This window comes from Ovis aries, chromosome 26 (genome assembly GCF_016772045.2).
Source record: "Ovis aries strain OAR_USU_Benz2616 breed Rambouillet chromosome 26, ARS-UI_Ramb_v3.0, whole genome shotgun sequence".
In the NCBI taxonomy this organism is placed as follows: domain Eukaryota; kingdom Metazoa; phylum Chordata; class Mammalia; order Artiodactyla; family Bovidae; genus Ovis; species Ovis aries.
The window spans coordinates 19,398,302-19,411,163 of NC_056079.1; the positions used below are offsets into that span (position 1 = coordinate 19,398,302).

At 38.0% G+C, this 12,862-nt stretch overlaps 1 protein-coding gene across 1 annotated transcript; it reads left to right on the forward strand.

Moving 5' to 3' along the window:
* The first annotated feature begins 2,621 nt into the window (after positions 1 to 2,621).
* Positions 2,622 to 12,536, forward strand: FGF20 (fibroblast growth factor 20). The gene is made up of 3 exons (XM_004021735.6): positions 2,622 to 3,386; positions 9,156 to 9,259; positions 11,400 to 12,536. The coding sequence occupies exons 1-3, from the start codon at positions 3,101 to 3,103 to the stop codon at positions 11,643 to 11,645; spliced, it is 636 nt and encodes a 211-aa protein (XP_004021784.1). The 5' UTR covers positions 2,622 to 3,100; the 3' UTR covers positions 11,646 to 12,536.
* Positions 12,537 to 12,862: the final 326 nt, after the last annotated feature.

A 12,862-nucleotide genomic window follows, 5' to 3' on the forward strand; every position in this document is an offset into this window, starting at 1 on the left:
ATTCTGGCCCTTCATAAAATGGCATTAAGCACCATTCAAAATTTACACAGTAAGGACTTAGTTTGAGGAAAAAAGATTCATTTTGTGTTTCAAACAAATTATACTTGCTAAATTGTAAAGCAAAAGTTTTCTCAACAACTATAGATTTCTAGCATTTTACATGTGCAGAAAATATTTTAGTTTTAAAACCACTTTCCTAGGTATTTTTACATGTAAGTCTCATAGCAAACCTTGGCATAGAGAATTATGCAGGAGTTCTTATTGTACATAAGGTTTCTATAAGTACAATATATTATACTTATTTTGCAAAAGGGGAAAGAGAGGCACTTAGAGAGTTTAAGGAAATTTCTGTGGGATGTAAGATTCTGAACTAAACCCTGAACTAGAATCCAGGACATTTTTTTCATTTAAAAAGTGAAATGTGTCTATTTCATAGCATTATTGTGGTGACCAAGTAAGGTCATAGACTTGAAAATGTTAAAGTTGTACAGAGGTAGTAATTTTATTATTCAAGTTTTGGGGCTTTTGCAACTATGGGTAAAATGTCTCTATATTTTACTATTTATATACATATATATTTGTATACATATATGTAATACAAGTGACTTAACAGTTGGAGAGATATAAATTTCACAGCAAGACTCAAAGTGTTCATGTGGGGAAATATTTTATAGATTGAACTGGTACCTCTAGGAGCAAATGATGATGTTATATATCCACTGTGGAATAATTAACAGCATTATATATTGTACAGAAGTTAGACCTTGAAGCAAACCTCATTAAAGGTACTTGATCTTAGTTTTAAACCGTTAAGTATCTTCTTTAAAAGTGATCAATGTACGTACTGGCTACTTTGGTTATCCTGCTATGAGATTTATAGAACTTTGATCTAACTTTCTTTGATTTAACTCTGCAATTAAGAAGATTTGGTTCAAAGTAAAAGCTCATTGGTTGATGTTTTCCACTGATGTGATAATGTTTACACAGATGTGCTTTGAAATCTTGATTATGGTGGATTTGGGGGTCCTACCACAAGACAGATTGCTGTTATTTGAAAGGTGAAATAATATGACACTTACCTGGTACAACCTTTAAAACAGACTTAGCTGAGTACATTTCTAAAGTGATTTATTTGTTTATTGTTTTAAGTCAGTGTTTTTGTTTTATTTCATATCTATCAACAGTAAATCACTGGCTTTAAGGACTCTTTTATAACTTGGTTGCATAAGGGTCAGTACTTAGGGCCATAGTGATGAAAAGGTGTAACTTGACCTACTTTAAAGTACCTGCCAATTAATTAGCAAAAATCCCTTCAGAGCAAATAAAATAAAAAATCCCATCCATCTGCACTCCCAAGTTGAGGCCTTTGTTAAGCAGACCGTGAAATAGGGCTGAAAAACTCATTTTCAGTGAGTCCCTAAAATTTTTGCTTAGAGGAAGTGTAAAAACCTGCCAAATGATTCTCAACACTTTGGCCAGTGAAAAACTGTAACATAAAGATCTTAAATTTAACTAGCGGTACAAAACCAAAGTCTGAAGTTTTAAATGCATGTGTATCCATCTCCCTCACCTTGATGACTTTGGATCTGGCAAATATGCACTGGGCAGTTCCACATGCAATTTTCCGGGTCTCAAAAACACATCAAGAAGCAACACCATTTTTCATTTATTTGTTTTCATAATTCAAATGTGAACGATCAAAAAAAAATTTAGTCTGAAAGCAAATGCAACCAAGAATAGGGAGGTACTCTTAGACTGGATAAGGGTCCCAGAGGTCACTTATCATTTATGACCCTATTACAGATATTCATTTTCTGTTTGTGGTATCCATAAGAATATGGACCATCTCTTTTCAGCCTGCTTGGATTTACTCTTAATCCGTAGATTCACAATTAGATTATGTTATTATATTAAGATGCTTAAAAGTTCACAAACTTAGCACACAATTTTAAATTTCCATGCTTATAGAAGGTTATATCATGTGTTATCTGAGTAAAGATAAACATTAAAGAGAACCTGGGTAGGGGGCGGTGTGTGTGTGTTCCTAACCTAACCTTGATTATGTAAAGAAAATCCCCCATCTAAATGATAAAAGAAACGAGTAATGCTTGTACATTTTATTAGTGTTTTAAAATTAGTGAGTTAAACTGTCAAAGCTTTGATTTTTCTTTCATGTATGTCTGGGCAGGTCTAAGCCTCGGGTAACGCCCTTTTTCCTTCTCCCTCTCTTACCTTTTTTTTTTTTTTGCACCTGTCCACTGCAGGCTCCCAGCAGCTCCCAAGGGGTCCAATTCTCTCCTTTCCTTTTCCTTCTTCTACCCATCCCCTCCTCCCTGCTTCCCCCCTCCCAGTTCCCCCCCCCCCCTTTCTCTTCTTCAATCTACCTGCCAAGTTGGGCTCCTTTCGGCAGCAATCTATCACTGCAAAGGAGCTCACATCAAAGGCGACTGCACGGTCGCAGCCGCACGGCATCACGGTTGTTTCAGAGACGACCGCAAAGAGGGGCCTTGACTGCGCCTCCCCGAAGTTGCTGGCCAGCTCTGGCCAATGGTGGGAATGATTTTTTTTTTTTTTTTTTTTTTGCGACTGCCACTGATAGAGAGCCGTCAAGGGCCCCTTCTGGTCACTTCCGAAGAGCAAAAACGTGTTGAGAGGAGGCCGGTTTAAGATTTCAAACGGAAACCTCCCCAGCGCGCATGAAAGGACTTGATTAGCATATGTCAAGAGGAGCCGCATATATACTGTGTGTATGTACACAGGACTCTGATCTGATCAGTTTGCGGAGTTGGAGCCCCAGCCCCCAGCCCCAGTTTTAGTATTGGCAGCGGCAGCTTATAGATGTTTCTGCAAGGCCAGCAGCCGGCTCCCACCTACCCCGGGAGAGAAGATCGCTCCAAGACAGTGAAAGCGTCCCTGCTCTCAGTGCAAAGTCCATCCTGCGACCTCACGGGAGTAACCGGGCCTTAACTTTTTTTTTTTTTTGGCGCTTGTTTGGCCATCATTTTTTCTCATCCACCTCCCCATCTCCGCTACCGTTTTGCTTGTGGGGTGGGGGTGTCTTTTGTTTTCCGGATCGTCCGCCTCGCCCTCTGGCCGCTCCATGGCTCCCTTAGCCGAAGTCGGGGGCTTCCTGGGCGGCCTAGAGGGCCTGGGCCAGCAGGTGGGCTCGCACTTCCTGCTACCTCCTGCCGGGGAGCGGCCGCCTTTGCTGGGCGAGCGCCGGGGCGCGGCGGAGCGAGGCGCCCGCGGGGGCTCTGGGGCAGCGGAGCTGGCGCACCTGCACGGCTTCCTGCGCCGCCGGCAGCTCTACTGCCGCACCGGCTTCCACCTGCAGATCCTGCCCGACGGCAGCGTGCAGGGCACCCGGCAGGACCACAGCCTCTTCGGTACGTATGGGCGCCCGCATCCCGCGCTCCTCCCTGCTCGCCTGCTGAGCGACTCCGGCTTGCGCGGGGCCGGGAGCCCCAGAGACCCTTTGGGTGCCAAGTGCGGGCTGGGACTTACGGGACCCCGGGATTTTGCCTGTCCGCCGGCCTCTGTGTTCTCCGGCAGGCCTGCTGCTCCAGACGCTGGAGGGGGCGGGAGGGGAGAGGGGGGTGCTCCGCCCGCACCTGGCTGCCTGGGACGCAGAGCCCTGGACTCGGGGCCACATCTTTCCCGCACTTCTTACCTCGCAGTTTTTTTTTTTTAATCTCTATTATTTTCTCCAGCGCCCCCCACGTTCCCCCCAGTAACTGTCCACTTAACAAAAGTTAACAACAGAAAGCCTTCCGCTTCTTTCGACCTGCCCTACAGCCAGGCAGTTGATGATGCTTTATGGTTACTGCTCAAAAATAGGAAACGAGCTTTTACTTGTCTACCTAGAGCACCACACATGTTGAGCAGGTAACATTAATTCTCCGTGGGCACCATCGCTCCTGTCAGGCTCACCTGCCTGCAGTTCTCTGCGCTGTTAAAGTTTGGTGAGAAACAAACAAAAAGCTTATCGGGCTACAGAGCATGCCCAGTCCCTTAACCAAGATCCTCTTTAGAAATTATGAAATCCTGAAGCAAAGATCTTGGTATTGACCATAGGTAAGAGGGAGTAGGGAAGCGAAAGAAGACATGGGTGGGAACGCAAAGAAACGTTTCAGAATACCTCCAACAGTGCCTGGGAGCAAAAGGCTTTAAAAGAAAGAAAGAAAAAAAAAAAAAAAAAAAACACCAAACAAAACCTGAATGATTGTTAAGGCAGATTGCTAAGAGACTAGATTGGGAAACCATAAAGTCTCTACTGTAATTCCTCCTTACTTAGCTGTATGACTAGCACGTGCTCTAACCAGTGAGCCTGAGTTTTCTTTTCTTGTCTGTACAATGATGGGGTTGAATCAGGTGATTCTTTTAAGATGCTCTCCTGTTCTAACAGTCCCGGATCTTTCCTCTACTGTGGAAGTGTTCATCATATTCCAGTTAGCTTCAAGGGTTAACACTCTTGAAGGATTTTGGTCATCCAAGTTGGGACTTCACTAGATAGAATCATTATATCTCTTTTTAAAGACTCTGTTTACCTGTCAGCAGCAATGTGAAAGGGCCTGCCTAACATAATGTTACTTTTCCTTCTCCCTTCCTTAGCAGTGGAATTCTCTGAGAGTCTTATCTCTGAAGGGCCCTCTCTTGTCTTCATCCCTTGTTCTTATTTGGCTTTCCCTTATTGACTTGAAGTCCTCATTAAAACTTTGGAAAAGTGTAAATCTCAGTTTGAGAGGGCATTTGTAACCCTAGATGTGGAAATGAGCATGTGGTGGTCATTTGGTAGCACTTAAAGGCTTAGAAAATTAACTTTTTAAACCCCACATGTTTGCAACTTCCACTGATCTCTTCCAAATTCCCATTGACTATGAGTCCAGAGTGTCATGACCTAGTGGCCAACCTTGGGGTCACTTTCAGAAAGTGGTTTCTAAATTGAAGAGGCTGAAATTCCACGTCTAAAGAACTTTGCTGACACCAGGTGGCTCAGTTCCCTCCTCTTGAGTAATTACTGCACTTCACTTGTTACAGAAAAACCCTCCAGCTACCAGAAAGGTTTAGAAATGAGGGCAAATATGTTAATGCCTATAAGTAGAACAGGTAGAAGTTAAGCTTAGGTAATAGTCAGGCTCCCCCACCCCCTACCCCTCTGATACATAGCGGTGGTGGTGATGAGGTTACTAAGTTCAACTCTTGTGACCCCATGGACTGTAGCCTTCGAGACTCCTCTGTTCATTAGATTTTCCAGGCAAGAATACTGGAGTTGGTTGCCATTTCCTTCTCCAGGGCATCTTCCTGACCCAGGGATCGAACCCATGTCTCCTGCTTGGCAGGCGGATTCTTTACTGCTGAGCCACCAGGGAGGTCCATGTGATACATGGTGTAACTTTGGAAATTCTACTTTTAAGATACTTGTAATTTAACTGTGATCTCCCCAAAGTCAAGTAGTTGCTTCTCCTACTTTGTGTCTTTTTATAAGACTGACTCTATGAGAAGAGATTAGTAAATATTTGTCGACTTGATAACATTCATTAAACTGGTATTTTATTCCATTCTTTAAGATACAGATGTTGCCTATCAGAATGACCATCTTAGTGGAAATTTTGTTTTTGCTAAAATTTTGTATGCTTATTTAGTAATTGCAAAAATATGACTTGGACTGATTTTTGTACTGGGTTAAGTCACTGTATGGTGCAGGGGTACTTATAGGAACAAAATATTTACTGCTACAAAAAGGAAGGATAACCCAGATTAGTATGGTAGCTTAAATGAGTAACAACCTCTAGAGTGCATTACAGTGCATCCTAGTGGCATTTGATAGCTAAAGCACCATAATTTACCACAAGGAAGTGTAGATGAGAAGAAAGTATATATTCGGCATGCATGTGTAATATTAAATGGACTTCCCAGGAGGCTCAGTGGTAAAGAGTCCACCTGCTAATGCAGAAGTGAGTTCGATCCCTGGGTCAGGAAGATCTTCTGGAAAAGGAAATGGCAACCTACTCCAGTGTTTTTGCCTGGGAAATCCCATGGACAGAGGAGACTGGCAGGCTGCAGGCCATGGGGTCACAAAAGAGTCAGGCATGACTTAGCAACTAAACAACAACGACAACATTATATGATTCTCTTTACCTTTGCCTTCTTTTCTTAGTTCTTCAGTGATTGACTATGAAATTATTTATTCTCTCTAAAATGTATTTCTTTGTCATCAAAGTAAGAATTCTGAAAATGCTTAAGGTGTACTATTTGAGATGTTAAAGTAGATAACATTTTTGATTATTTATACTAATTTGACCATGATTAAATAATAAATTCATAATACTGTGTTTTAAAATTTTAAAACCACATCAATAGAATAAAAACAAAAGGTCCCAGTGAGGCTTAAAATTCCCTATCTGAGTTAGCTCCGTATTTATAATAGAGTTTTTCTGCACAGTAGTATAGTAGAAAGATTTTACCTAATACGTAAACATGGAATCATTACTCTAAAAAAAAGTTTAGCCTGAGATCAAACATATTCCTTTAAAGGCTTTTCCTTTCTTCTCCCCTATTCTCCATAGATTTGTCTGATGTGGTTGCATTGTGGGTTGACTCACCTGTTTATTATGATTTTTTTAAAGGCTGGCTTTGAAAATGATACCAGAAAGACAAAGTACGTGCAAGCCTTTTTATGGGACACTGGGCATTAGAAAATCTATCTAAAATCTGTGATTACCTCTAAAGGAAAGTTTTTCATGTCTACTCTTTGTTAAGGAATTAGCTTAGTTGCCACCTCATATTATAAATAAGAAAGACTTGTCAAATCTCATTTAAGAATCAAATGATTACAAATTACTGTGTGGTATACTATTTCCTTGTGGAGAAAAAGGATCAGAATTTAAAAGTGTGGCTAAAATCTTTAAGAGGAACATGAAAAGCACATAACCTTTTTCCTATCAGCTCCCATGAGCCACCACAAAATTATTTTGACCTTGTTATAGGTATATGAGGCTTTGCATATCATTTAATGAAGTTGAAGCTATTGAATATAATTATTCTAAGAATATATAAAATTGCTTGTCTTTCTGCAATTAACATGTTTTATGACAAGACAGCAGCATTATTTTAAGATTAGACTTAAAGTGCAGGTGGTTTACGATTTAGTTGTGAGAAAAATGAATACATTATAAGATCTGTTTTATAATTAATTTATATGGAAATGAAACTTTTATTGTACTTGAAAACTAGTTCTACTATGCAGTCTAATCAGTTAATCAGTTCCTGTTCTTTGAAAGACAAGAGTGTCTTAATGTAAATCAGATACCTAAAGAGAGTTAAGTTACAAGTGAGCCACAGTACACTTTTCAGTTTGAATGTAATATTCATTACAACTTCAAGTAATTATACATTGTAAGTATATCCTGGATGAAATTCCATCAATGTGCCTTCTTCTACCAGTCATGTTTTGGGTCTTTATTTTTGTTTCTAATAGAGATCACTGATGAGCTTGGTAGTAAGTTTAATTTTCTTCTACTTCCTACCTCTCTATCAGTTATCATAATGCCTATCCTCTGAGGTCTGTATCATCCTACTATATATGTTTTCTCTCAGCCTTGGGCAAGCTACTTACAGGAAATTTGGCAGTATATTGTTGCTGTTAGATCCTTGTTAGGTCTAGTGTTCTACATGATCTCCTAATAGTTTGAAAGAGCTCCTTTGAGCTCTTAAGAATCTATGTTTAGAGCTTAAGCATCTATGTTTCTGCCAATGAATGAATTAGGATCTGGGCAGAACAGAGCCCTTCATATAAGCAAATAGCCAGATTTTGTATTTTCCCTTGGCCTTGGTAATATCATGTGTCCAAACAGAAACTTGTAGTACAATAAATCAAGAAATGACTTAAGAGCAAGAGTTAAGCTAAATGGTACACATTTATACTGTCATGGATCTTAAGACAAGACGAAGGGGTGAAGGTAGATAGCTATTGAGGAAGGCAGTTCCAAGCATAGAAAGTCTGTCTATATACTTTCTCAGCAAAGAGTCTAAAGAGAAGAACAAGACAAAGACACTAGTCCAAAGGTTAGTGTGTGCCAAGGAAAAGAATGATGCAGAGGGAAGCATTAAGGGTTTTATTTGTTCTTGTTTTTGTTGAACTATAGTGTGTTAATAGTGTTGAGTGGAGAGTTTTTGTACTAATTTACCTATTTGTTGTTGTTGCTCAATTCTGGAAAGTTTCTGAAAGTGAAATCTATTTGCATGTTAAATTCTTGGTATTTAGCTATCACATTTCATGAATTACAAAGTCATTTAACTTTTGAACCATAAAATTTAAGAATCATGGGATGGGAAACAGCATATTATATAACCTGTAATTTTTGAAACTACTTTCTTGAAGCAGTGTTCCAAAGTATAAACACTGAATTAGGGCTCAGAAGATATGACTCCAAGTATCTGTTCTGTTAATTACAAATATCATTATCTTTAGGCAAACCTCAGTTTCTTTGTATGTAAAATGGAATAATAATATCTTCCATACTTATTTTAAGAGGTTGTTTTTGAGGACCAGATGGGAAAGTAAAAGTAGAAGCCCTTTATGAACTACTAAATACTAATGCATCCATATAAAGTATATCGGCTGCTGCTAGAAAAAAATTTATTTAGTTCATACTAAGCAAAAACAAAGCAAAATAATTAACAGGACATGGTTATAATTAGTGGAATCAAGGAGAACCAAGAATATCTCTATTATACACTAATTTATGGTAATAATAGCTTCCATTATTGGTTGCCTAAAAATGTTAGTCCTTACCACTCTCCTGTAAGGAAATATTTCACCCTTTTATGTATGAAGACATTGAAGTTCAAAAAAGACAAATGACTTATGTATTCAGACTCAGTAAGTTACTAAACTGGATTCAAACCCAGGTTAGTTTTGTTTAAGGTTTATACCTTTAACGCTATATCACAATGAACGATTTTTTCTTTTTTTAGTTTTTTATCTGTAAAATGGGAGTTTCATCATAATGACAATTGTACAGCACTTTTCAGTTTATGAAGGACTTCCACACACAGTATTACATTTAGCAATTTGATCTACTTCTCTTTGGAAGATTTTCATTAGTTGTATGTTCTTTAATAAATGCAAATCATTGTTTTGTTTATAAATTCAGGTATCCTGGAATTCATCAGTGTGGCAGTGGGACTTGTCAGTATTAGAGGTGTGGACAGTGGTCTTTACCTTGGAATGAATGACAAAGGAGAACTATATGGATCAGTACGTATTTTTTTTTTAATTACTGTAATTCATTAAATAATGACTATCCATTTTTAAGTAAAATAGTGCCAATAATGCATATCAGAAGAAATATATAAATACACATACTTAAGTAGAAATGAAAAATCTTTATCTTGATAAATTTCCATATGTTTAGACTGTAGTATAGCATTAATAACTCACTTCTACTTCTTAAACCCTAAACCTTTATTGCTTTTAGTTCACTAGTTCTTTCTGCCCATTATCCTGGGACCAGAGATAGGAAAATGAGAGCAGTTTCTTCTTGCCTTGTTAGATTCTTTACATTCATTTACTATAAATTTTCTCTACCCATTACTACCTTTGTAGGTAGGTAAGTATACATCACTGACTTGCTGACCTTTGCAATATAGGAAATGATGAAATCTTAGGATACTGTAAACAACAACAGACAATGACAACACACTAGTTGGGCCATATCTGATATCTTGATAATGATAGTAGCTGTGCTTTTGGAGTTGCATTGGGAAGTTTTTAAGCTCATCACTGGGGATAAGTGCACACATTTGTAGGTCTACCATAACTATTTTAAATATGGAAATACTTTAAAAAATTTAAACTTTTCAGGTTCATATTTCATCAGTGTAAGATTTTTTTCTTTTCTTTTTTAAATGACAAAACAGCAACAACACAAGTATTAGAATAACAGGATAATGTAAAGTTCAATCTGCAGTATGATGTAGATCTTTATCTTTCACTGGTAACATTACTTATTTGCTCACAGTTTCTTATAATTGATTTAATTTTAAGAAAATTGTTACAGTGTAAATGTGTGCCACTCCCTCCCATCATCTCACATGAAATTCCTTCTTAACGTCTAAATCTCTGTAGCTATTTCCAAAGAGAATTTAGCTTTTATGGTTTATCAGATGACACTATCGGGTACTTTCCTTTTTCTTAAAATCTCAACTGAGACCACAATGTACAGTTAGAATCTTAATATACACTGAGGAAAATTGGTTATCATATTTCAGTAAATGGTATTCCACTTAATATCTATCCTTTTAAAGGTAAAACTTGCCCTTCCTGGGATTTCTGTCAGCTCAGAAGAAAGAGAAAGAATGCATTTTGTAATCTCATAAGAGTAGAATCACAACTGAAAGAGAAAAACAGTCACGTGGTGGCTCAGACGGTAAAGGATCTGCCTGCAATGCAGGAGGCCTGGGTCCATCCTGGGGTCAGGAAGATCTCCTGGAGAAGAGAATGGATAGCCACCCCAGTATTCTTGCCTGGAGAATTCCATGGACATAGGAGCCTGGTGGGTTACAGTCCATGGGGTTGCAAAGAGTCAGACACAACTGAGCAACTAACACTTTCGCTTCAGTCTTCCCTCTTCATGTATGTGTCAGATTTTAAAAAAAGGCAACTTAGTCAATGTCTTGGGACAATATGCAGTCCATCTTGAAATGACAAGAAATTACCGGGCTTTTACTACATTTGGTGCATTTACCAAATAGTAATATCCAGACACAAGTTAATTGTGGGTATTGTATTAAATAATTAATTCCTAAAGGGAGGATATATGATTTGGAATGATGATCTTGAATTAGGAATTTGAATGTTAGCAATATTGACTTTAGCAATTTAGCAATTTGAATGTTAGCAACATCTTGAAATGTTTCAAGATGATAGTAGAGATTTATCCGTGTAGAACTTTGGCATCTAATGACGGAACAAGATAAACTACAAGTCTGTTTGGTGGTTATGGTGTAGGAATTGAGATAAAATGAAGCATGGCCAAATTTAGAATATTTATTACGTACTGGGTTGGCCAAAAATTCATTTGAGTTTTCTATAACAGCTTATGGAAAAAACCAAGTGAACTTTTTGGCCAACCCAATATTTGGAAATAAAATTGAAAATTGACATTCAACTTAAAGTTCTTTGAATTAAATAAACTGCTGGATGGAGTCACCTGGGAGAAAGAGTTCCAGGTAACATGAGAACTAAAACAGAACAAAGCAGAAACAGTTTATCCTTTCTCCTTCTTTGACAAGGATATAGTTATAAACAAAGAAATAAAAATATAAAAGTCGAGATTTTTCTAAGGAAATTTTCTTGAAAATATCATTTTTAATGGTAACCATCTTCTCTCTTGTAGGAGAAACTGACTTCTGAATGCATCTTTAGAGAGCAATTCGAAGAGAACTGGTATAATACCTATTCATCAAACATATATAAACATGGAGACACTGGCCGCAGGTATTTTGTGGCACTTAACAAAGATGGAACTCCAAGAGACGGTGCCAGGTCCAAAAGACACCAGAAATTTACACATTTCCTGCCTAGACCAGTGGATCCAGAAAGAGTTCCTGAACTGTATAAGGACCTACTTATGTACAGTTGAAGGGGGTTGATGTCTTTACTGAAGAACCAGTCTACAACTGTTCTTTCTTGTTTCTGTTCTCATCATAAAATAGGAACCCAGGACAACATTCAGAATGTTATGGAGTCTGTTTTCCACTGAGATACTTGCTTTGGAAAGAATATTGAGAACAAGAAACAAAAAATATTTTCACTTGAAGTAGGTCAAGATGTCTTTTTACAAGTGGATTTAGTTCCCTCGGGTACACGGCTCAGTGCTGACTCACAGATTGAAGCTGAAAATCTGTTCAACTGTGATCCTGGGAACTCAGCTGAGTTTGCTGCTGGTGCCTCACTTCTCTGGAGTATGTTTACTTTGAAGGTTACATTACAGATAGATACTTCATGTTGAAGAGATGGGTTGACATAGTTGGCCAAGATTATTGCTATATAAATTCTAAGAACCTTTCAGGATTTTGCAGGTGATGACATTATATGTACAAAGTTGGGGTGAAATATGGACTAGGAAGCAGGCCCACACCAAGATGGACCGTTTTTTTAAAGGATGGACCTATTTATACATTTTCAGTTGGCAAATATTTATTATATATATTTATTTATTAAAGAGTATATTTTTTACTGGTATATGAAGATAATACGAAGAGGAGAAAAAACAACCAAAATTTCTTTATCGTGCCATTCCTTTGCTGTGATATCTTTGGCTGTCAAGAAGACTTTGTTATTGCTACACATTAAGCATAGAATAAGATCCTGAATTTCTTTTAAAAAATGAAGTATAGCATAGATTATATATTTTTTGCAATCAGTTGCCTTCGAAATGTAACATTGGTTTCTTTGGCCTAGAAAAATTCTGTATCAATTTGTATTGAACTCAACACACATTCAAAAAGGGAATTAAACACCGATACTTTAATGTTTTGGCATCATTCCTTTAGAGGTGAAGTTATTCTACGTATATAACATATTTTTATGGTGACATAATTCTAAGTTCCTGAGAAAAATGTAATATTTAGTGAACTTCTAATGTTGAAAATTATTGGACATTATAAATCAGCTATGCTTACTTATTTTCTTGACTTAGTGTGGCAAAGCTCATTTCTTTTTACTCACTATGATCATAGATGGGGCTTCCTTGGTGGCCCAGATGGTAAAGCATCTGCCTGCAATGTGGGAGATCCAGGCTTGATCCCTGGGTTGGGAAGATCCTCTGGAGAAGGAAATGGCAACCCACTCCAGTAC